At 32.8% G+C, this 24008-nt stretch overlaps 1 protein-coding gene across 1 annotated transcript in view; it reads right to left on the bottom strand.

Moving 5' to 3' along the window:
• LOC119632874 (discoidin domain-containing receptor 2) overlaps nt 1-24008 on the bottom strand; it is a gene marked incomplete at its 5' end in the record, with an annotated part of 216597 nt that overhangs the window by 180210 nt on the left and 12379 nt on the right. Inside the window, one exon of the mRNA XM_038026018.1 lies at nt 14948-15053. Coding sequence (XP_037881946.1) covers nt 14948-15053 — 106 coding nt within the window. The remainder of the gene's footprint in view (nt 1-14947; nt 15054-24008) is intronic.

Raw genomic sequence — 24008 nt, 5'->3', positions numbered from 1 at the left:
AGCCATCAGTACATTCTTTATAATAAACTTTAATTCTGAAAGGCTTTAAAATTGTAATTTTCTACAACTTCATCGAGAATAAAAATAAAAAACAGAGTCGTATTCAAGCAACAACAAATTCATATCAGAACTTTTTTATATGGCTTTTCTATTATTACTCTTTTGTATTAAAGAAGATGCCCTAAATGCTATCTGTAGTCTTCTATATATATATATATGCACATATATATATGTATTTTTTATATGTATATATATAAGTATATAGACAGGCATTTTTTACAGTTTAATGCCTTAGTTACTGAAAGAGTAATGGCAGCAGAAGGGGCGGCAGTCATATCTATATCTGTATCCATAGCCGTAGCCGCCTTTCACTTGACACATTGGCCCACAAATGCATTTATATTGTATTTTGTTAACTTTTTTTTCTCTCATTGTTTCACACAAGCACACATACGTTGCATATAATTCTGTATCCTTCTTGTTTCTCATGTAATTTCAAAGTTTACCTCTAGTAGTTTTTTTCTATCATTGTCGTTGCTGTGGTGTTTTCTTTTTTTTTCACATTTATTTATGTAAGTCATTTCGATTTTGTGTCAACGCTATTTTTATCTTTGTCAGCATATATTGCTTTCACACATACATTTCATACATATGCCTCACGTATCCTCGGAAATTTCTTCATTTCACAGTCGCATAAAATTTTTTTTTAAGCCGCTTTCATCTATAACTTAAACATATATATGAATGAATAGTGGTAGTATGATTGTGCGTATGTGAATACTGGAATTTTTATATCCTTTCAGATGCCAGTTATTAAAGCAACGGCAGCTGTTGCTTCTATTTTTGTTGTTATTGTTGTTGAAGTCAGTTCTCTTAATCAACACAACAATAAGAATATGCAGACATACATACATAAGTAGGTTTCTATATATTGTCATGTCTTGGTGTAAGCGCTGTCAAGTGTGTATTTTTCATATTTTCCTTTTCTGTTTCTCTTACTCTCTGAACTATTGTTATGATTATAATTTGTTATGACTTTTGTCTTTACGTACGTACGCTTTCTTTTCGTTTACATTCTATGCCTTACTTATAAATTCAAGGATCTTTAAAAGAGATTAATATTAAGGTTAGTTGAGGTTGAGTTATATATATTTTTGCATACTTTCCTATACGTTTCAAGAGGAACTTTTGGAATTAAAATAAAACAAATAATCCAACAATATGTTACGTAAGCAATTGCAATGTTTAAATAGTCTTTTAGGATTCATGGGTTTAAGGTTGATATTAGCTGGAATAACTTTTATATTTAACAGTTTATCCCATTGATCAATAAATTCAATATGAATAAAGTCGCTGAAAGCATCTGCGTAGACTTGAGTTGACTTAACTCAAACCAAATCATCGTAAATAATGCAATAGGTTTCAAGAGAGCAGTGAGTCTGCTCAGAACGTAATGTAGAAAATGAAAAAAATTCGATAGTTTTGGTTAGCATTTAAAGGGGCCTAGAGCTTCCATTAAAAAATAGCTAAACAAAAATCTTACTAAGTAGAACTAAACATTGTTGAAGGCGATTTAGGGAATCAGGGTCTACCTGAAAAATCAAAATGTTTTAAAAATTCTGTTCTCATATACGTAACCACTAAACTAATTAATACAAGAGTGCAGAGAAACGGTCTGTTTGGAAAAACATTTAGTCTTTTTTTTTTGGATCAAAATGAAAGGTGATTGGCTTTCACATGATCATGAACGATCTCTCAGTGATCTCACGAGTTCTTGTACGGTACTTTGTATCTATTGTTGCCTTTTATTTTTTTTTTTGCTTTCATCCGGAACGGGTATTTTTGACATCAAAATGTCCCAGATTGGAATTTTTCAAAGCAATGTTGGTATTGGCTTTCTTTCAGTACATTCTCTTCTTCCAATAATTATTTTCTTGCTTGATAATGAAAATGCTTGATTCTGAAATGTGCAGAAAATGCTGCTTTTCACTTTCCATACTACTGCATAGAAGCAATTCGGCTTTTTCGCAAGCAAGCCTTGCTATGTCACCTGTCAAAATACATAGTGTGTGTATACGGTTTAAGTGTGAAGTTGGCTATTGGAAAACACAGTTGAAAGAAAAAACAAAAGTTACTTTCCGAATAACTTTACATCATTCCATTCTCCTGATATGTCTTGAAGGACGTTAACAGCTATCAGGAAAATTTCATCTTTGCCGTACTAGCTCCCTGCATGTATCCTCTGCCACACACCTAAAATAGCAAATTAGTGAAATAGTTTACAGGACCGACGTTAAATACCATACATGACTTCGCTTAACAAACTCATTCATATAATGAATTTACAATATAAAGAATTATATGGGAAGCGATCGAAATATTGATCCGATCTGAATCATTTTCAATAACGTTCATCCTTGGCCCAAATCTCGTCGATATCTTAGAATTCGTGGAAACTTCTTAAAAATTGCGCATTTTCCATTGCACGGAAGAAAAAAGACAGATAGATGGACCGACAAGCTTAAATAATGAAAGATGGATTTGTCTCCAGTTCCTCTGAGGTAGGGAGGAGTATTAGGTGTGATAGCCTATCATAATTCGTTTCACAAAAATTAATAGCCTTTCGAATAAGGACAAGCAGTCTGATTACTTTTCATTCGCCTTAGAGAGTGGAAATCAATTTCAAGCACATTTAAAAGCTTATATTAATGTTTAAAGGTTAATTTTAAATTGTAACATTTGTCTGCTGCCTTGAAAAAGTGGAAATCTAATGAATTGATGAATGTATTCCATTGATATCAATAAATCACATTGATAAGAAAAGAAAAAAGAAAAGTAAGAAAAAATTCTTATAAAAGAATTATTTAAAAGGTATTCACTAACGTCTTCTTATATATATATATAAATATATATATATAGTTTTTTTTTTTTTTTTTGCGATCATTAGTCAGCATTACTGGCAGATTTTATTCGCTTGTCTGCGTTAATGAAAAAATTAAAATCACTTGTGATTACGAAAGATTTTTTCCTCCTTTTGATAAACTCAATACAAATGCAAAGCAATCAATTTACTTATTCAATGGGTATATCTGCATGTTACTGACATTCCTTCGATTGACATTGACATTTGGTCTATTTCACATTGACTTTCGACTTGCTCCCTATAATGGCTTTAGGCTTTATCGTGCTCCCTATCAGAGGAGGGAGTGAAGAACCGAACTTCGTATATTGACTCCACCTTAACTTGTCATTCCAATTGATTCCACTAGACTTCACAAATTCGAACTATACAAACACGAATAACACTAATAGCAACAACAAAAACGATTCAAATAACAACGATAACATTAGTGACTATATAAATGAAACAAACAGGCATCGACACACACATACAAGTTTAATCTGACTTAATCGAACATCGTTTTGCCATCAAAATTTGGTTCATTGGTTAGAAATGTGTTTGTGCTGGCTTTTACTGAAAACCGAAACTAAAACAAAAAACCAATTTTTAGGACTCCCAACGCATACATTCTCTCACCCAAGAGCACACTTTTATATGCACATTGATTATATTACTCAATATAAAGTCAGACTCATAGACAGAGTCAAAGTCAAAGTTTATTCATTCCATTGAATTACCACAAAAATTGTTATTCACACATGCACACACATACTATACACATACAAGTATACAAACGAGCAAACATGTATGCGCACAAACAAATACACTTACTAACACTTATCAAACCAACTTTTTTTTTTTTTTTTTGCTCTCATAAAAAGTGAATATTTACCCCACTCCCCCATAAATCCATGTATGACGGTATGTGTGTACTGGGGTATGTGATTAGTTTTACTACATTTCCTAACTTAGTTTTCTACCCTAACGTGGTGCTATTGCTAGCGTTGTTGTTGCTGTTGTTGCTGCTGTTGTTGTTGTTGTTGTTTTTGTTTTTCTTATTTTATTTGTTTGTAATGTCTTCTCTAATAAAATATAATGTGAAAACAATCAAAGTTCTTTTCTCCCTCTGTCGTCGTTGTTGTTGTTTCTGCGTTTTTCCTTCATTGAATTGAATTTGCTTCAATTCTTTCGTTTCTCACTGACAATTATATTAAGTTGCTTATCGGAGAATGAGTGGGATGAAGTTATAGAAGAATTTCTTTTATACACACGTCGATAATAATATTGTATGCGTTTCTAAGTTTTTACTATTATATGTATTTCCTTGTTTACGCTACATAAGCTAACTGGGTCAACAATTCTTGGCTGTGTGGAAAACTCTCAGAAAATCCCAGAGACATTAAATCAAATTCACTTTTGTATACAGAATCTAATGATATTTCTGTAGCGGATATATCGAAAATAAAAAAAATAAAAATAAAATAAAAATAAAAAAATGAATAAATCAATAAAAGAAAATATTTAGGAAAAAAAAGTTAAAAGAAATTGCAATCAAGTTGTTCTTAATGTTAAGCAAAAGAAGAAGAATGGGATATAAGAAGACTTCTTTTCGCTTAAGCTGCTGTAGCTGATACTACAAAAATTTGATCATTTTTAATGAAATTCACAGTTAGCCGGGATAGTTCTTCCTATCCTTGCAGCTCTGCTTACATTCGTTGTCTTTAAGAAAAATTGAAAGATTTATAATAATATTCAACCAATCTCGCATAACATATAAAGAAAGCGAAATATATATTCTTTGGGATCTGCCCGATTAACTATTAGGTGGACTGTAAGAATAAAATTCGATAAGCTATACGGACAATACGATATACGAAATATTAGGCTGGTGGGTCAAGAGACCATTGTTAATATTCTGCATTAGTTAGTTGCGAAGTACGGAGGGATAATGGGCAAGATGTAGAATGCATTTAAGACGTTGTACTTGGTATGTTTTCCGGTAAGGAAGTAATCGCTTGCTTGTCAAGATTGATGTGACACATTTGAAAGTGAAGTTGTAAATGTTCCGTATCTGCCAGAGATGATCAGCCAAGTTTCGTTTCGAAGATTTCAGTCCCAAAAAAGAAGAGAAAGAAAGAACGAAGAAAGGGAAGAAGTCGATCTGAGCGATAATGACGTGTTGCGATCTATTATGGAGAGTAGCCCACATCCAACCACTTCACAATAACAAAGGAACTTGGCGTCCACCATTTGACTGCAGAGAAACATGTCAAGTATCTTCAAACGTAAATATTTTAGTTAACATACCATCGAATATTCCCGCCAGCTTAATATATCGAGCAAACGGCGATTCAATCATCTTAATACGTGAACGGAAAGTAGAATAAGAATAAATCCTTGAAAACAAACAGAGGAATGGAGTTGCACCGGTTATGAAGGCAAAACGGTTATCAAAATATTGAATTATGTAATTTGCATAAATCAATGCGAGAATTTTAATACAATCACAATTAGGAAACGTTACTACTCTTTGAGAAAGAAAGGAATTCATTCATGAAATTCATTCTAAAAAATATATCTATGTGATCCAAAATTCCCTTTGTTTGATTTGTTAAGAAGAAATTTTCATCACAAAATATTAAAAGTTTTCGGCATAAGAAGACTTATTTCTCATTAGAATCCTTATATGGGTTGAAATCCAAACAATAGGTTTACGTGGTCGAAATTCGGTAAGATTGGTTTTGATGCCAAATTATTATTATAAACGAATTTTCACCAACATATACATGAAAATTAGGTCTTTTCACCATATAAAAATTCAACTTCCATAGGAACGATTATATAATGAAAAGTTCAAAACGTTTCCGCGTTAGATGTAAAGGTTTCACATCAATTTGAAATGCCGAAATACTACTAGTAAGCGGTTTGTTTCGCGAAATTCTAAAATTTGCAATATGTTATCTTGTTAAGACTTACCAAAATAAGGAGTTATACCGGTAACGCTCGACAAAGTCGTCCGGTCTGAAACAATTTCGATAGACTTCGTCGTTAGGTCATAGCATGTCAGTGGATCAAATTTCATGAAAATATATCATAAATTGCGACCTATTGGTTTAACACAAGGAAACAAGACAAACAGACGCATAGATAAGCTTAGACCGACTCTGGAAATGATTCTGAATCAATCGATATATTAAAAGGTGGACCTATTTAAAGTCCTTCTGCGTGCTACGATCGTCCGCACAGTATCTTGTACCATAATTGTATAGAATATAAATATATTCCAGTACAGGTCGCCTTTGTCTCGTCGAATAGAAACTGGGCAACTAATTAGCATATGTGATTCGCATTTGCTATCATAATACACAAGGAAACAGAAGAAGCTAGCACATAAAACCGGGTGGCATTTTAAAATTCTTCTTATTTTTTAATCACGTAAGAACCTGAACTTGGTGAATGAAACGAATATATATATGACTTCAGATCTACTGTCAGTCAATATGCAGAAATTTAACGGGGCCTGTGTGCAGAAGTATTTCCAATGAATCAACAATGGAAAATAGCAAAGACTGGTAGCACTTTTTCACTTTTGTAATAAATACCATACACATATAACCTTGAAGTGACTTCAAGTTTATACACAGCTAAACTTGAAGTGAAAATTTCTTAGTTTATTCAGATGCTATTGCACTTTAGAAGACTGGGCATAAGGGATTGATTCGATAAAATTGCTTCATCTACTTTAATGAAGTTTGAAAATTGTTACAAAAATGCGTCAACGCACCAATGATTGATTCAGTATCACTCTATAAGCTTGTCTGTCTGTCCATCTCTCCTTTTTGTTTTCTTGTATTCAACCCACTGTTCGCAATTTTTGAGATATTTTGATTAAATTTGGTAAGCCAAAGTGTTTTGGCCCAACGGCTAATGCTACTAAAAATAACCTGAGTAGCTATATGAAACCAAGGGGCTTGGGGTATGTAATGGGTAAGGCTGTGCAGCAACGAAAACTGCAATTTTTCCCGGCAAGCCGGTCTTAAACGAGCACGGGTACACTTACAAATAGAGCCATGGACGCCCTGGTTACGCTGAAAATTATTCTTGATAATCAAGAATTGCAATTCAAAGGGATAGCTATATTCTTAAAGATATCTTTATTAGTTTGTGTGAATTTGTGATCATAAAGCAACTAATTTCCAAATGGATATCGCGTTTACTTATAGCAGAACAAAAATATCAACATATTACTGATTCAGATAGCTCGAATAGTTGCCACCTATCCATCGTATTCCTCAGGTATGACACTCAGCCACTGTTTTCTGTTTTGGAACCTGGGAATGATGGCTTAGAAAAAAGATTTGGACTAAGTCACGAGACCATTGCGAAAGGTGAACTATATATTTTAAGAGTCTTAAGACTCGGGAGTAATCAATAAGATATCGAGACATTAAAGAAGCTTTGAAGTGCTTATATCACTCTTTATGGAGAAGGAGGAGATGACTAAAATCGAATTCCATGTCCAATTGAGTTCCGAGAATTTTCAACCTACTTATGAAGTATATTTTCGAATCATCTTAGTAATGCCCCCTTTATTAAATCTCAGTTACATGGACCAAACTGTGTCTAGAGAAACACTTCACCTTCATTTTCACTTTAAATGTACACGACTTTCATTCTACTTATTGCAATGTATGGATGTGTCTATCGACAGGTAACTAATCGTTGCTTCGTCCTAAAAGCAAATATTTCTCTAAGCTGAAGGTATAGTGTGTCCTCTTCTCAAATAATTGACAAGCAATTTGCCAACTTTAGCTGCCTCTTCAGCATATCAATAATTCCACTTATATACGCAGTTACATATATCAAGGATTTATTTTTCACTTTCGTTGAAAGTTTTTAATTGCTTTGATAAAGTTCTTTCACATTCAATCATTAGATTCTAATCAGCTGTCAGCTGCTTCTTCCTCGAAAACACGGACATTGAGAAATGAAGAATGAAGAAAATTTCTCGGAATTTTTCGGAATTTTTTTCGCTTCATATCATTGTCATAATTTTTCGCATTTGTGATGATTGCTAGGTAAGTCTAAGATCTTATTATTGAATTAAATAATTTGCAAACATCGTAATTCGAAAGAATTTAATTTAACTCTAAAATTAGTTTAATATTAATTGATTTTATTGAATTGTTCTCCGTTTTATTATTTCTCTCTTACTTATTTTCTTCGAAACTTTCATTACATTTCAATTTGAGAAAAAGCAGTTTTGAAGTTATGTTGTGTGCATTTTATATGCGGTGTATGTCTGTTCTTAATGTAATATTTGTGTTTAATACACTTATCAGTAGTTTTTGCCAATTTTCGCTGAGTTTTTCGCTCTTTATCCGGTACAGTACTTTTCAAGTTTCTTTTTTTTTCTTTTTTCATTTTTCTATTTTTTTTTTTTTTTTGTTTTGTTTTGTTTTGTTTTGTTTTCTTTTTCAAACAATTTGTGCTTAGTTGATTTTAACTAAACAACAGTTGGACAAGGCATTGACTTTATTGAGTTTATTGCTTAAGCTCTTTTTATCCTTATTTTAGTTTTGTTGTGATCGTTGCTGCTTTTCCTAGCGAATGTCCAGGATACGGGAAACTTTGTTACCGTTAACTTTAACTTTAACTTTTCTCATTTCCCATTATTAAGGAGGGCGCAAAGATAACAGTAAGTAAATCATTTCGAAACTTTTTGCACAAATGCTTTTGCCCCCAAGGCATCTAAAGAATGTAATGCACTTTTGATATTTGATTGGACTAAAAATTGATTTTCACTTTAGCTTTAAAGAATACGATAAGAAAAAATAAATTTAAATTCTTTAATGCTCTAGTTTCCTAATTTTTATTGAGCTCCCTTTCATTTGCAAGAACAAAACAAAAACTATTCTTTGCTTTTTCCAACCTTTTTCTAATCTTCTTACTACGTACGCTACGTCATTGAGGTAATGTGTTAATGTGTTTTTTATGTTGTAAATGAGTCCAGAGACTGTTTTCTGGGTTTTATTTTATAATTTAATGGCTTTTCGTTTGTTTTGTATTTTGTTTCTCCTTTTTTTTTTTGGTAATTTGTTCCACTAGCGTGTTGTTCTGGGTGAGCGCTTGTATATATATATATATATATATATATATATATATGTTGGTCGGTTTTGAATGCTTGGTTTGGTTTGATGGCATATTATTTTATATATTTTCTAGGTTATCGTGGTTTAGTTCTTGTTTTTGCTTTTTTTTTTTTTGTACTTGTTACTATTGTTCTCTTGTATTGTGTTCCTGAGAGGGGAAGTCGTAATTCATTTTTCGCATAAATTGTTTCTGATTGCATTGTAATTACATATGTACATCTATATTTGTATGTATAATATATACTTGAACGCAGTAGGAATTTCTTTGTGTTCTTTCGTTGCTTTCTTCCATTATTTTCACTTTGGCTTGGTATGATTTTCAGTTATTAGATCGGTAATGGTTGATTTACGCCGTAACCTAAATGTTGCGAACATTTTAAGATTTATTTATACATCTTAGCAAGAGGTAACGAAACGTGAAATATATAAAAAAGGAATAAACATTTCTTAAGTGTAAATAATGTACAAATGAGTGAACTGTTACAAAAACCGCGAAACACACAGATCCTAAGCTCATTTTAAGTATCCTGCTTTATAAGCAAATACTTATATCTTAGTACTTAGATACCATAAAATGTTTCATTAAAAGCAAACGATTAAGTAGAACTAGTTTTCCATTGAGTTTAGATTTTCCTTTTTCCTTCCCCCTCTGCCTCGGCCAATTACAACCGACGGTCGCTTAGGCTATATAAATTTGTTGATGTCACAAACAGATGACGCCTGTAGATGACTAAACCTCTTCTTACAGATTAGACGTTAAAAAGAATTGGGCATGATACGCGCACATATCACGCTATAAAGAAATATATTCTCTGAGAATGAAGAGGTGAAGTTCTATGCCAGAAATGGCGGCGGGGTGTGGTTACTTCCTTACGACTGATGAACAAGACAAGTAATAAGATATCCTAGGCCGAGGCGAATCTGATGCAGACTAGAAAAATTGAAAACATCGGCCGTAGGACCGAATATCCATGGCGACTCTATTGTGCTGACAGGGGAAGAGCAGTTAGCTTGAGGTGGTGCGTTATGAATTCTTTCAGTCAATTCAGATCATCATTAGAAAGCACTTGTCACAATATCTGATGCAATGGATACGAAAAACGGGTGCAGTTTATGAACAGCCATATATGATATCGCGAACCTATAATGCGTCTCAAAAACTTTAGCAGGGCTACAGCAGACATTTCCAGTTCCAATTAATATTGGTTATGTTCGATTATTGACTAGGGCTGTCTGTGTCTAGGCTGACAAAGGTTCACGTTGGCTTTCCACTTTTGCTCAGTCAATTAGCTTTAAACGCTACATTGAGCTTTTCTAGGCACTATGTTCCAATTAGGTTCTCGATATGCTGTATAGCTTACTAGCTTTTTTCGCCGTCCTGTATAGCTTGTAAAAATTTGAGCGACTTTTCCGCGCACGTTTCACATTTACTGATGAACTGAGTTATTGATTGTCTTTATATGTACTTGGATACAGTTATTGGGCTATATATTAACGATCGGATGAAGCTTGGGAGAAGACTTGCGTCAGTTTAATTGTGGATTAGCCCATCACATTATTGAATTATATTTTCAGTTCTGTATATATCAGTTATGTGTATAGTGCTAATAATATTTAGTAAAGGAATAAATAATTAAAAAATTAAACCATATGATCAGGGCCAAAATAGTGATCGAGTGATGCTAGATCGATAACATACATACACAACCCAATTGACTATCGGACTTTCTCTATAGATAAACATATTTTAGTAGACTGACTCCTCTTATTCCTCCTGACGCCTTATAACTCCTCTATTCGATGTAATCGTACAACTTACCAAATTGACTGTTAGAGCAAGTCTATGTACGACTTTTTGCGTCTGTTGAAAGCCAACAGCAAAGTTTACAGCACTGTATCCAAAGCGGCCTTTGCACTTTTTGTACTATGCAACATAAAGTTATCTTTTTCGAAGGGTCAATATTAAATTTCCTAATGCAAATGGATTCGTAAGCACTAGATATAGTTGGGTTTACTTTAAGTCTGTCCGTTTGATTGATTCGTTTTAACTTTTATTATGTGAATTAAAGCAAAGATGAAGGTTCAAAATAACCTTTGGCCCAGACTGAATATGTCCTTCTTAAGAAAGTCTTACATCTGCAATTATAATTTGTCCAAAAAGTCATTATTAGGATTATTTAAAAATATAAATAGCACATTGATCAAAAATTCCCGGAACTAGAAAAAAAACTTTTTTAAATAACATAAGATGTTAATTATCTCAGAATGTTGCTTTATAGAACAGCTTATAAGAATACCTTTTTGCATCGCTTACCACCACATCGTATGTTATGCTTACAGAAGGCTTAAGGGTTTTTGATAAAAAAAAAAAATGGAAACTAAACCCAACATTGGAATCCAAGGCAGCATAAAATAGTGTAAAATTTGAAAATTTATTTAAATCTTGAACATTTTGCCAAGCACTCTCTGGTGTCGAACACTTTTACGTTCACGGTTTCGGATGCTGAGAATCAACAATAGCGGCGGTGATATTTTTTTATTAATTTCATTTATTAAAGAAGATTAAAAAAAGTATCCATACGCCAAAGGATATTTTTATTATAGTCTCTATACTTATATGTGTACGCGAACATATTAATTTCGTTATAAAAACGTAAACGTATGTGTTTTTATGCCAATCTATGCACTTTATAAGCATCGAAAGTTCAAGAACACATGTAGAGAGATTGCTGTGGAGTTTCTCGATACGCACGGCAGTTTCTCTATGGTGCGGTGGTTAGTAAACAATCATTGTTATGCTGTATAAGCACGTATGTATGCGTTATTGTACGTGTGTTCATATGTTTGTTTTTCATATAAAATAATAAACATTAATTTTGCAGGAAAACCTTATTTTCATCTACAAAACCCGCATACTATAGGATTACAAGAATATATATATATACATTTTTTTTTTTATTTTTTTTTTTTTATAACAAACCCAACAACACGAGTATTTATTGAAAATTTGTTTTAAAATCTTAAACTGAAATCTCATTCTATCTCTTTTACTCGTTCGCTGTGTTTTCTGCAAAAACTCCACAAAATATGTTACGTTCATCTTTATAACAATGTAAAAAGTGTTTGTATGCGCGTGTGATTACGAAGTAAAAATTTTGTAGAATTTTCTTTTCATTTCGTGGTTTTTTTTTTGTTTTTTTTCTTTTTTGCTCTTTTACGGTTATTTGAAAAAATTTTTTCATTTTACTATTACTAATGTACGTGATTGTTGTTGCGGTTTGTACATGTATCTTATTGTTGTTTTCGGTTTTAGTTTTACTTTAGAATCAAGCATTTTTTTTTTTTTTTTTTTTTTTTGTATTCTCCTTTACCAATAACGAATGTTTTGTATGTATGCGTTGTTATTTTTGCTGCCCTTTTTTTTCTCGTTCTCTTGTGCATTTCTTCTTAAGTGGTTTCGTTATTTTTCATGTTTGGCACAAACTACACAATTGCTGGAGATGGTATTGCTGTTGCACCAAAACTTATGGCAACGGCAACAACAACATCAATGTCAAGTTATTGCAAATTGGTTTAAATGCATTTGGTTTTCATGTGCTTTTCTTTCATTTTTCCATTTGTTTTATTTTGTCCGTTTGTTTTGTTCTGTTTTTTTTTTTTTTTTTTTTCTTTGCTTGCAACTTTCAGTTAATACTCCAGACACAACAGTGGTTTTTTCTTAGATGCTATTATATAAAAACACTTTTGAATATGATTTCATGTGCCATAACTTCTCTTGTTTTCCTTCCCAACGCTTCCCAATGATGGTTGAAATAATTACGGACAATACGCAGATATTTTAAGAGAGTTTTTTTGATAAATGTACGTTCGAGTGAGACAAATATAGTTACAAATTAATTGATCATTGAGACTATAATGCAAAGTTTGCAATTCATCTTGCTATTGGTGTAGCAACACAGGAGCTTCCCTATCACTAAAATAACCGATTGTTTGATGCAGTTATAGGCAGTGAAAAGCTGCTCAGTTGAAACCATAAATTGTGATTCAAGCAAACTAATCCTAAGAAGGAATATCTAATGGGACAGCACATCCTCTTCATATATCTTTGATAGGTTTTTGCAATAGATGATCAAGTGATTTTATCATCGTCTTTTGACAACTGATGACTACAACGGCCCCTCTTATATGCATATATACTTAAAACAATCAAAACAGTAATTGGACTGACAACACGTCCAACCAATGAAATTCGCTTTCCCTAAAAAAAGTTTCTAGGATAAGGTAGATAGGAAAAATTAAATCGTGTCTTGTATGATTAAAGCGACGGCAGCAATCAAGTGATCGGTATCACGCTCCATGTGCCATGGGGCATTTAGCCCCTAATGCAGATTAACATCAGTTGGACTATTTGTTGTTATTGCCGTTTCCTACCGACAATGTTATTGAGCTTGAGCATTTTATAATGCACTATACCTTCTTTTAAAGTATGCTTCTACTAGATCTACTAGATTTTTTGGACGAAATATAAACCCAGACGGTACGTTTTGCGAAAAAAATACTATGTAAAGTATTCTGGTTTGTCGCCCTGTTCTCAAGAAGCTTATAAGATACCAAATCAGACAAATAAAATCCATGCTAAAACAGTGTCCAGTCCAGATGAGCGGTCAGCCGAGCGAAGTAGATGCTTTACGACATAGTCAACTAACTGTCTTTACCTCATTGCGAGAATTTATAGACTTCTTTTTAGGATTTTACTCGTGAAATGTCGATAAAAAATAATAATCGAAATGTGTCAATAGTAAAGCTGCATATAATCTGGCTTAGTGATCTCTTGAAGCGAAATTTTTGTTTTATACGGTAGATGGTTACGATTCTACGGCCAAATCTCTATGATCCTACATGACTAAACAAATTTTATTGCAATTCATTTAAGTGAAATTTTTGTGTTATGTAATCAAAAGAATGTAACACATACGTACATTTTCAAGTGTATTCATAAAAATCTTGTCATGTTATATAAAATATCAGTTCGCATACATTAAAATGTAGCAGATATGAGAGACAGTTTATATTGCAAAATATTAAAATATATATATATATATATATATATATCACAAACAAAATCATTTATATGGACATCCATTATGAAAAGTACACAGATGAATGTACTCCTATATGCACATATGTAAGTATACGTACACTCTTATACACACACATAAGTATATAATTTTAATTTATAACATTAAAAATGTTGACTTTGCATATAACTCATACAAGCATACAACACGTACCTATGCATACATATATATATGTATATGTATACATATAGAAGAAACACGTTATGTAAAGGTATTTCAATTTTTGTATTAATGTTATTATTATTGTATGCATATGTAAAGTGTGTGCGTTGGTATGCGTATATCTGTTCATATGAACATGAAAACATATTTCTCTTCATGCGGGTATGGTATGTGTGCATGTGTATACATTAATAAATAGCATCAAAAGCATTTAAACACACCATAAAAATAATTCATAATAATAATGAAAAATATAATTCCAACTGTCACATTTTGTTAATGTGTATCTGCCGTGTGAATACACATATGCATGTATATATGTATATCCATATGTATGTATGCTCTCATGAACGAGAGATTATGATAAAGTGTTTTATTTTTACTTCCTTACTCACATAGACATTTTGTTTGTTTAATGTATATATTTGTATATTCATTTTTATATCCTCTTTCATTCCTTCTTTTATTTCATTGTTTATTTTCTACCAGTATGTTCATTTCATTTAGTCATCGTGCGTTAAGTTTGAATTTGTGTATTTCACATATGCTTACTTTGCCTTTCGCTTTGTCGTCTGCTTCGCTATTTGACTTACCTGGCATGTTGTGGGCCTACATTGCCCACATCATGTGCGGAGCTTGCGGTTATTTGAAAATCTGCTATGGCTCCTGATTCCATGCCCAGCGAATGTTTACATTGCACTAAAAGTAGAAAAAACAAAATAAATATATAAATATAATATATGTTTATATATATCTTAGTATATGTATGCATATGTATATATATATATATATATATATAAAAGACAAGACAGTTAGTGAATAATTACGCAAGGACTTTATAACATAAATGACAAATTTAAACAAAACGAGTGAGAGTAAACAAGACAAAGCGGTGAGAGAAGAGTTCACCAGATGCGAGAACAATTACGGCAACAGTTTTTTTCCATTAGAAATTAATTAAAAGAAATGAAAAAAAAAGGAAAAACAAACATCTTAGGATAATCGTAAATTTCCTCTGTACAGATGGTTTCTTGTATAAACTCCTCGCTCGAATCACTCTATTATGTCATGTTACTCAGGTAAAAATGATGATAAAATAATTTTATTATTATTTCCAGGCATTGATTGTTGCAACTCTACATGTCAAAATATAGCAGATTGCGATTAAAATGTTTAAATTGTCATTGCAGTATCAACTGAAGTATTATGGAAGTTTTCTATTAGTCGCACACTGCCGGTAGGTCGGTGCAGACTTATCTCGCTTGTCCGTCGAAAAGCAAATAATTGTTAATTCTTTTTTCGCTGTACCTTTGAAAAGGGAAGGAAACACATATCATGCTATGAACTTTTATTTAATCAATGGAGAATAGGAACGAGAACTTTTTGTCACGTGTTATACATGCTCTATCAAATATTCGAATCAAAATTCAGACTGGTATTCCTCGAGTGAATTTTCTAATTCAAATGACAATCTAAATAAAAAACAAGCAAAACCATTATAGTGGACCACTGTCTACTATTATAATACCGTACATCACTTCATTCAGTTCGACAATAAGACGTCTTTTGAAAATAGGAGATTGTATGGGAAATAGTCGAAAAATTGGTCCAATCTGAACCATTCTTAAAGGCTTTCGCCGTTGGGGCAGAACACCTCGTCAAAATATACTTAAAATTGGAACTTGTAAGTTGATTACAAGGCGGACATCCAGACAGACAATCTTAAATCGATGTAGGAAATGGCCCTGAATCGATGAGTATAATGAAAGATGGATTCACCTCAATTTTTCTGGATGTTGCATGCATCCTCACCAACTTAATACAACCACAAGTGGTGTAGAGTATATAAAAAAGAACAGTTGCGGCCTCCTCTGAGAGATTAAAGTAAGCATAAGTTTCACATATCAGTTTCGATCGAGGTTCTCGATCAGTAAAAAGCAGATGACTGATGGACGGATTTATGCAGATTTGTAAGTTATTCAGGAATAATGCGACTTTTATCACGAAATTGTTAAATTTCTTCTAAAGAAAGTATTAACACTGCGCCTTATTCGCCTTATTCGCGGTATTTATCTTTTAGTTTACTCGAAAGCAGAAACTTTTTTAAAGCAAGAAAAGGATGAAAATTAGAGAAAAGGAAAAGTTGTAAATAGGATTTCAAAGAAACAGAAGAAATTTAAATGAGTTAATACCCACAGACAGAAAGCACTTCTTTTTGAATCGTTTTTCTCTCAGCAAATAATCTTCAATGTTTGTTAATGCCTTTATAAAAACATACTAAAGAACAATGATTACCAATCCAATCACTTATTCATAGAAATTATTAAAAAAATAAATAAAAAAAATCAAATATTTTTTACATAGCTACCCTTGTTGGCAGTCATCCAATATTCATTCCAAAGCGAATTGTACTTTTTTCTTATCCGCCTTTACGAGTTTAACTATTTACCACTATATATAGTTTTTTTCCTTCGTTTTCATTAAACGCCTCTAAATTGAAAATTTAATTTATAGTTTTCTCAGGTAATCAAAAAAAAAAAAATAATAAAAAAAAAACAAAAGAAAACCAGCTCGTATCTCATTTTAGGCGTTTATTAAAAGTTAAAATTTTTGCTTAATTGCAATATAATTTTTTCAACACTTTTTCACTCTACCATTACCAAGCATCGGGAAAACGGTAGCTATGAAACTTTTTGTCTGTATGTTTTCTGTTCAATTGATAAGAGATTTTACTCAAAATGGCTTTAAGTGTTGTTTTGATTTATTATGTCTTGGTTTATATTTCGTTTCTTTCTCTTTCCATTGGCCTTATCAAAAATTCATATCTTATGGCATTTATTATATAGTCTGTGACTTGGGCAAATAAACAAGTTTTTATTTACATATAAACATTGAGAGTCTGCAAAAGAGATAAGATGCCAATTGGTTTTATAAATTGTTAAGAGTAAGAGAAGAAGCAGATATATATATATATATATACATGTATATTGCGATATTATTAATGAATTTCAAACTGGTTGGCTGGCTGTGTATGCCTGGTAGACATTAGATGGGACTTGTAGATTTGACAGCATGTTCGAAAGAAAGAAAACGTTTATTAAACAGTAGCTTGGTAGCTTAATACATTTAAGAAAGCTTTAGCTGTTGGATTGAGCAAAGAAAAAAAAATGTTCTCTTAGTGAACTTTGCAAACAATGAAAAATTTTGTTTTCATTAAATTTCTGTTACGTGGGTATGTATTAAGCTAACAACAAGTGTTGAAAATAAAAATTGTTTTGCAAAAATTTCATTAGTCTGTCTTTCTATCAAAGTCTAAGAGTTTATAATATATTTCCCGCTAGTTCAGCGCGTTTCAAATTATTTAGAAAAAATAATTTCTTTGTCATGCAAAGGAAAAGACGCGATAAGACAAACAATTGTACTGCTAGGGGGATAACACGGATGAACCGCAGGCAGCCAAGCAAGCCTCGTTAGTAGTTTTTCTTTCTCTACTCTCTTATGTCAAAAGTGTTATAAGGGCCTAGAGCAATTTTCTGCTTCGTCCTGAGAGCGGAAACAGCCGTTTCGGGAGGATCTTGGTGAATGCGATTAACCCGAATTTCGGGAAACAGCACTTGCTGGGTATGGAGTTTTACTGCAACTTCCTTAGGAGCAGAGGAGCGAGGGAGAGACATATAATGTCTCTCTATTAGCCATACAACATTTACTCAAAGACGTTGGCGAAGGGATTTAGCTGAAATAAAGGCAACGACACTTGCAGAAAGCTGCGTATGATAATAAAGAGATATCCTACAGGATGTCAGCAAAACCACCAGTCATTCTTCCGATTTGTGTTGTAGGTGTTTTGTGAAAATTTTCGCGTCAAAAAAGCGCGAAAGCGTATTAGCGGCTTCAGTGTCATTCAACTCTTACAAAAGATATTTCCCTCTTGGACAATTGTATCCACATAAACTGTTCTCACCGTATAACATAGGAGATAAAGCTGCGCTAATAAACCGTTCTCACCGTACAACGTAGGAGATAAAGTTGCGACTTTCGTAAAAGACTTCATGGACTACGCTCTCAGAGCAATTAAGATCCATTGCAATGGATTAAATTGACTTTAAAGTCTTCTTCGCTTCTGAGGCAAGGGACCTACTTCTAGTAAATAGCAATGTTCTGTATATTCTTCCGTTTACATGAGTTTCTGTCCGTTGCTTTCAATTCAGGAAGAGTCTCAAGTTTACACGATTGACACGCAATTGGGAAAATTGGTTTTTCAACATGTAACCAATGTCTCTTTGAGCACAATTTTAGAAATAGAGCTGTAAAAAAATTATATTCTTCTATGGCCGACTCCTTTTGCTCACCACTGTTATCTTAAACAAATTTCAAAAAATCTAAAAAATGAAATTTCAGTACGCTCTAGCATTGAATAGACGCGGCCGGTTTGTTTCATTCATGAGCTGTAATGTACGATGCCTCATAGAGGGTGCGTAGAAATTTTCGTCGTGGTATCTATTCTAGTTTATGAGCATAGAGCATAAAACTCATATCATTTGAATAGAGAGGTTTTCTCGCTTCCTGTTGTAGGCGTAACGCATCCTTTGTAGCCGACACCATTGCGATCGGAAGGTGTTTATACACGGGGATGGACGAACATGTTTAAGTCGATTTAAAGTTTCACGCAGATCAAAAATGTATTTAATGTTCCGATGGTAAGTCCAAAAAGAAAAAAAAACAATTAGTGTCCAGAAATTACAGTCACTTATAAGAGCGACGTAAGCTATCTGACGCAAATACCCTAAAGCTTATTCGATTGAGAATGGGTCAATTTTCTCAAGATGAAAACTGCATAAGAGGCTAGAGTAGAGTGCCTTTGACTCTCAAGACCCGTTAGTGCTTTCGCGTACAGACACTTGCACAATGCTCAACTTGCTGTCGACTAGTATACCGCTGAAGTCTTTTTATTGCGTAAACACTAAAGAACTAGTTACCTTGCCAATGAATTATGACGATGTAATGTATCTCTCACAAAGACTTATGACGTGAAATGGCCGAGAATACCTATTCATTTAATTATTTTATTTAATTAATTAAATTCCGCTACACCCCAAGTCATTAGTCGAATTTAAGCTACAAAATAACTTACAATGAAGTATAAAGAAAAAAAAAAAAAAACTAAAAATAAATACGAGATCAACATATAATGTGCAACAAAATTTCTCTAAGCTCTAAATTAAGATATTGGGATATATATTGATACAATGCATATGAGCTGAGTATTCATTATTAATAGCAACAAATGCGAAAACATCAAAAGAATATTTGGATTAAATTTACCTATGTTTGTGTAAGACCCAAAGATGTTTAGCAGTTAGTTACGTAATACAACGCTTTTCAAGTTATTAACGGACAAAACGGACAGATCAAGTAAATGGTAATGAATGTTAAACATTTTACACATTACACGCAACGGATAACGGATTGAAGAACTCGTAACTGATTCAGTATTGTGGTGCCTGCAAGAGCTCAAAACCCGCTAGATCCTAATAGGGATGTGAATATCAATAAGTTCTAGAAGAGAAAACGATGCGAATGTTGGTAAAAGCCATGCCCCTTTTTGAAAGACTGCTTCTTATCGTTCATTCTGATCGGGGATATAAAGCCAGATGACTTTATTGGGACTGACGATGCAAATATATATAGAGCAATACTGGTTCACCTGTAGAAATTTTAAACTCATGTTCTATGGCCTTCGACTTAAAACTAAAGAGCTTATGAGGCAAACTTTTTAATGCTACTAACTACCGAAATTCTAATGGGCTTTGGGTGAGACAGTTGAGATAACTACCTTCCTTTTTATCTCGTGTTGCTTTGCAGGAAGCGAAATTTGAGCTGAAGCAATTCGCTTTGCCACTGTACTTTTATTAAGTTTTTCTAACAGAATAAAAATTATTGAAAAAATTTTCATTTAAGAGTTTTCTTAGAACGCTAATGCACGCTATATTTCTACTCTTTCCTGCCAGGGAATAAACGAAAAAGAAAAAAGTATAAGAAGACTATTAATAAATTTTCTAATTTGCATCAAAAGTCAGTCAATCAATCAAATTAAAAAAGTTTTTTCTTTCCATATTTTAAGTCATTTTTTGTTTGCTAGAAAATCATTTGCACTTTATTCAAACTTTAACGTAACCTATATCTGCTCAAAGAGCAGCAACAGCTACTACGGGGAAATGCTTAATGCAATTTGCTGGTAACCCGTCGTAGAGGGTGAGAAAGAGAGAGAGGGAGAGGGTGAGAGATCTTTGTAAGTTTCAAGCGCTAGTAAAATCTAGGCGAGCGTATAATTGGGTATTATGCGAAAAATTTCTATTTAATATTTGTGGCGCTTGCCACACTGATTGCAATCATCACAAACTAATAAAGTTTAACTATTAGTTGTTTCTCTTGTTGTAGTTGTACATTTTGTTTATGAGTTATTATGCATCATTGATTTTCCTCTTAAAAAAAAAAAAAAAATTTGCAAAAAAAAAAAAAGGAAAAGCCCACGCACACCAACGCTATCAATATTTTAGTGTAATATGGTTGGTCGGTCGGTCGGTTGTTCGGTCGTTCGTTCCTTTATTTGTTGGCTCTGCACACACAATTGCATATAATTTATGTGTACATGATCCGCTGCAGCGAAGTTACTGAATATAAATAAATCCTATTGAAAAAGTTTAAAGTTTTTTTTTTTTTTTTTTTTTTTTTTTTTGTTTGCGCCCTCTTTTGCTTTTATGGATGATTGTATTTTTGGCGATTACAGCCATACGTTCATATAGTTTGTGGTTTTATTTACACACGCAGCCCTCTCACTATGCGAAAACGAAATTAATTTGCGTATAAATACTTTGGTTTACATATGTATGCCGAAAAAGCCAAAAAATTAAAAATGAAAAAAAAAAAAAACGTAAATAAAATAAAACAGAAAAGCAACTCGATGTTTACGTAAATTTAAACATTTAAAATCTGTATTGGTTCATATTCTCTGGTAAACTTCAAACAATTACTTCCTTTATAACATTTATATTTATGCCTACATATGTACAAAGCATTTACATAGGGAAAATATATGTGTTATTTGTTTTTGTTAAAATTTTAACATTCCCTTCGCAAAAAGGATGTTTCGGGGCTTACGTTAAATGATTTCATTCGTATCTTTGGCAGATTTTATGGTGAAAGTCAATTTATTTTCAATAGATATAACCTTTGGGTTGAATGAGAATTTCGAAAAAAAATTTAGAATAAGGTTAAAATTGGTCAACTGATCTTTTCATCTATCCAATATTAAAAATATGCCTATAGTTCCTCTACGGTTCTTCTGTTTACACTTAGTAACGTTTGCAACTTTGCTACAAGGTGTGTTAGGAGCTTTTCGGTTTTTAATTGCATAAACTTGAGTTAGTTGACTAACGTTAAAGTCTTGCCACCTTTCAAGGGATTTTTTATTTTGCTTCCAGAAGGAGATAGTCAAACGGAGCTTAGTTTAGTTAATTGATAATTTACTCACATCAATACCGTTAATAAAGTATCTAAAGGCAAAGAGTATATTTCTCGTGGGTACTATTAGAAGAAATAGCTTATATGAGGGGTCGTGAAAGTTCGTGCAGAGAAGCATTTACAAAAACTTGGACTGGAATCAGTTTCTGCTGTCATATCCTCTGAAAATATTACAGTTGTAAGGTGGCGCAACAATAATACCGTTCAGAGGATTTGTTCTCACATTGGTGCCGAAGAAGAAATACCTATAATAAATTTATGGGGGGTGTAGAAAAGTCTGATCGTATGATAGCAGACTATCTTTACTCTGTAAGAAGCCGAAAACTTTACAATCGATTTCAATTTTTCAATTTTTAAAAGTATCTCTGGTTAACTCATGGATTCTTTTCGATCGATAAAACATTGAAATATCTTTTCTGGAGTGTAAAGGGTCAATAAATACCACAATGGTATAAACAATTGAACGAGCCAAAAGGCGGGATAGACCTGTATGTGTATGCAAAAGCTACACTAAACTTGATCCTGCATTCAGATTAGAAAGATAAGACCTTATGCTCGCAATACGTGAAGCTATTCCACTCATAAATTTAATATTAAATGGATAAAATCGTACAAAAAAAAAAAAAAATTTTATTTCTTCTTGCTTGGGGCAGAATGATATCACTCGAATAAACTTTACGATTGCTTTCGTAGGCCACCATACGACCATTAAAATCACTTTATTTAATCTTTTTTTTTTTCTTTTGCAAATGTGTTATAGGTTTGGCTTTTCAAAGACTCCAAAGAAAATTATCTAATGTAGTTGAATCGCAAGATGTGCATGAAACTAATCGAACTAAAGACTTCCACTGTTTCGGTGTTCGCAACTGTTACAGGCGTTATAGTGCCCTCCCTTCGAAAGCGAACGTGATTAAGATCAATTTCTTTAAGTTGACGTTAACGCATTTTCGAAGAAACATGGATCAATGATTATTCCATCACTCAAAAATGTATACCCAATATTTTTGGGCTTGCCAGGATTTGGCTTATAATGAACAGAACCGAAGACGAATTTTAATATTAAGTAGTTCGATACCAACCACAACATATGTGTGACACATCCATTTTTTACCACAGCTTGACGTCATCAATTTAGAGAAATAACTTTCCTCTAAATACGCTTACGCAACATCTTTTCCAATTGATGCTATATAAACGTGAAAAAATCCTGGACTGTAATGCTATTGCGTATACGCGTCCATGGTTAATATTGTACATCATTTTCCTTTATAACAAAATATATACAGATATATATATACATATATGTATCCCTAATCCGAACAGCACCTAAGGTCATTTTCGTGTAATAGGAACCAAAATTGCTGTTATTAAAGCCCTCATAAGAAGGATAAAGTGTAAAAAGCACAGCAGAGAGTGTAGTTTTAAGCACTGCATGCTGTTGTATGCTGGCATAATTGTCTGTTAAGTACGCAGTGTATTCATGCATAGTTTAAGTTCATGGAAAATCATTAAATAATTTTGCGACCATAATTTTATAAAGTAAGCTAATGTTTGAATCGTCGTAAGCACTTTGTACTCATGCTTAATAACGTCTAAAGTAGACGAAAAGGTTTGCGAATGAAAGTCCGGTTTTCTATGGGTGGAGATATGAAGTGAAGTTTTTCGTAATACCCAACAATTATATTTTCGTTTCCCGCATCGGTTCATATAGATCGTGTTTATGGCCTGTGTCAACTCTAAGATCTCAATCCCAAGGCTTCCCTTCTGCCATTCTTCCGCCCCTTAAGAACTCTTCTCTGCGGATAAAAAGTTTAATTTCTGTCTTCATACGATCACGTCCAGCTTATGACGATATTGTTTTGCCTTTCTCTTCGCCAAATTGCAGGCATTGCTTTCGTACCCATAATCGCACGATACAAAACTATTTCGTGACTGTTTTACTGTTTTGCGCCATAGAGGCGAGTAGATCTTCCTTCTTTTAGTGGTTTTTCAGCTTAGTAATTTAATAATAAGAGAAGTTGGAATTTTGCAACATTTTGTGTCTTTTTTTGTTACTTTTGCAATCAATTATTAAAATGTTTTTATACATATGTGTTTGTATATTTTATAAGGTTAATCGATAAATCATTCGTT

Source organism: Glossina fuscipes, unplaced genomic scaffold (genome assembly GCF_014805625.2).
Source record: "Glossina fuscipes isolate IAEA_lab_2018 unplaced genomic scaffold, Yale_Gfus_2 2, whole genome shotgun sequence".
Taxonomy (NCBI): domain Eukaryota; kingdom Metazoa; phylum Arthropoda; class Insecta; order Diptera; family Glossinidae; genus Glossina; species Glossina fuscipes.
This window is presented reverse-complemented; position numbering and strand designations above follow the sequence as displayed.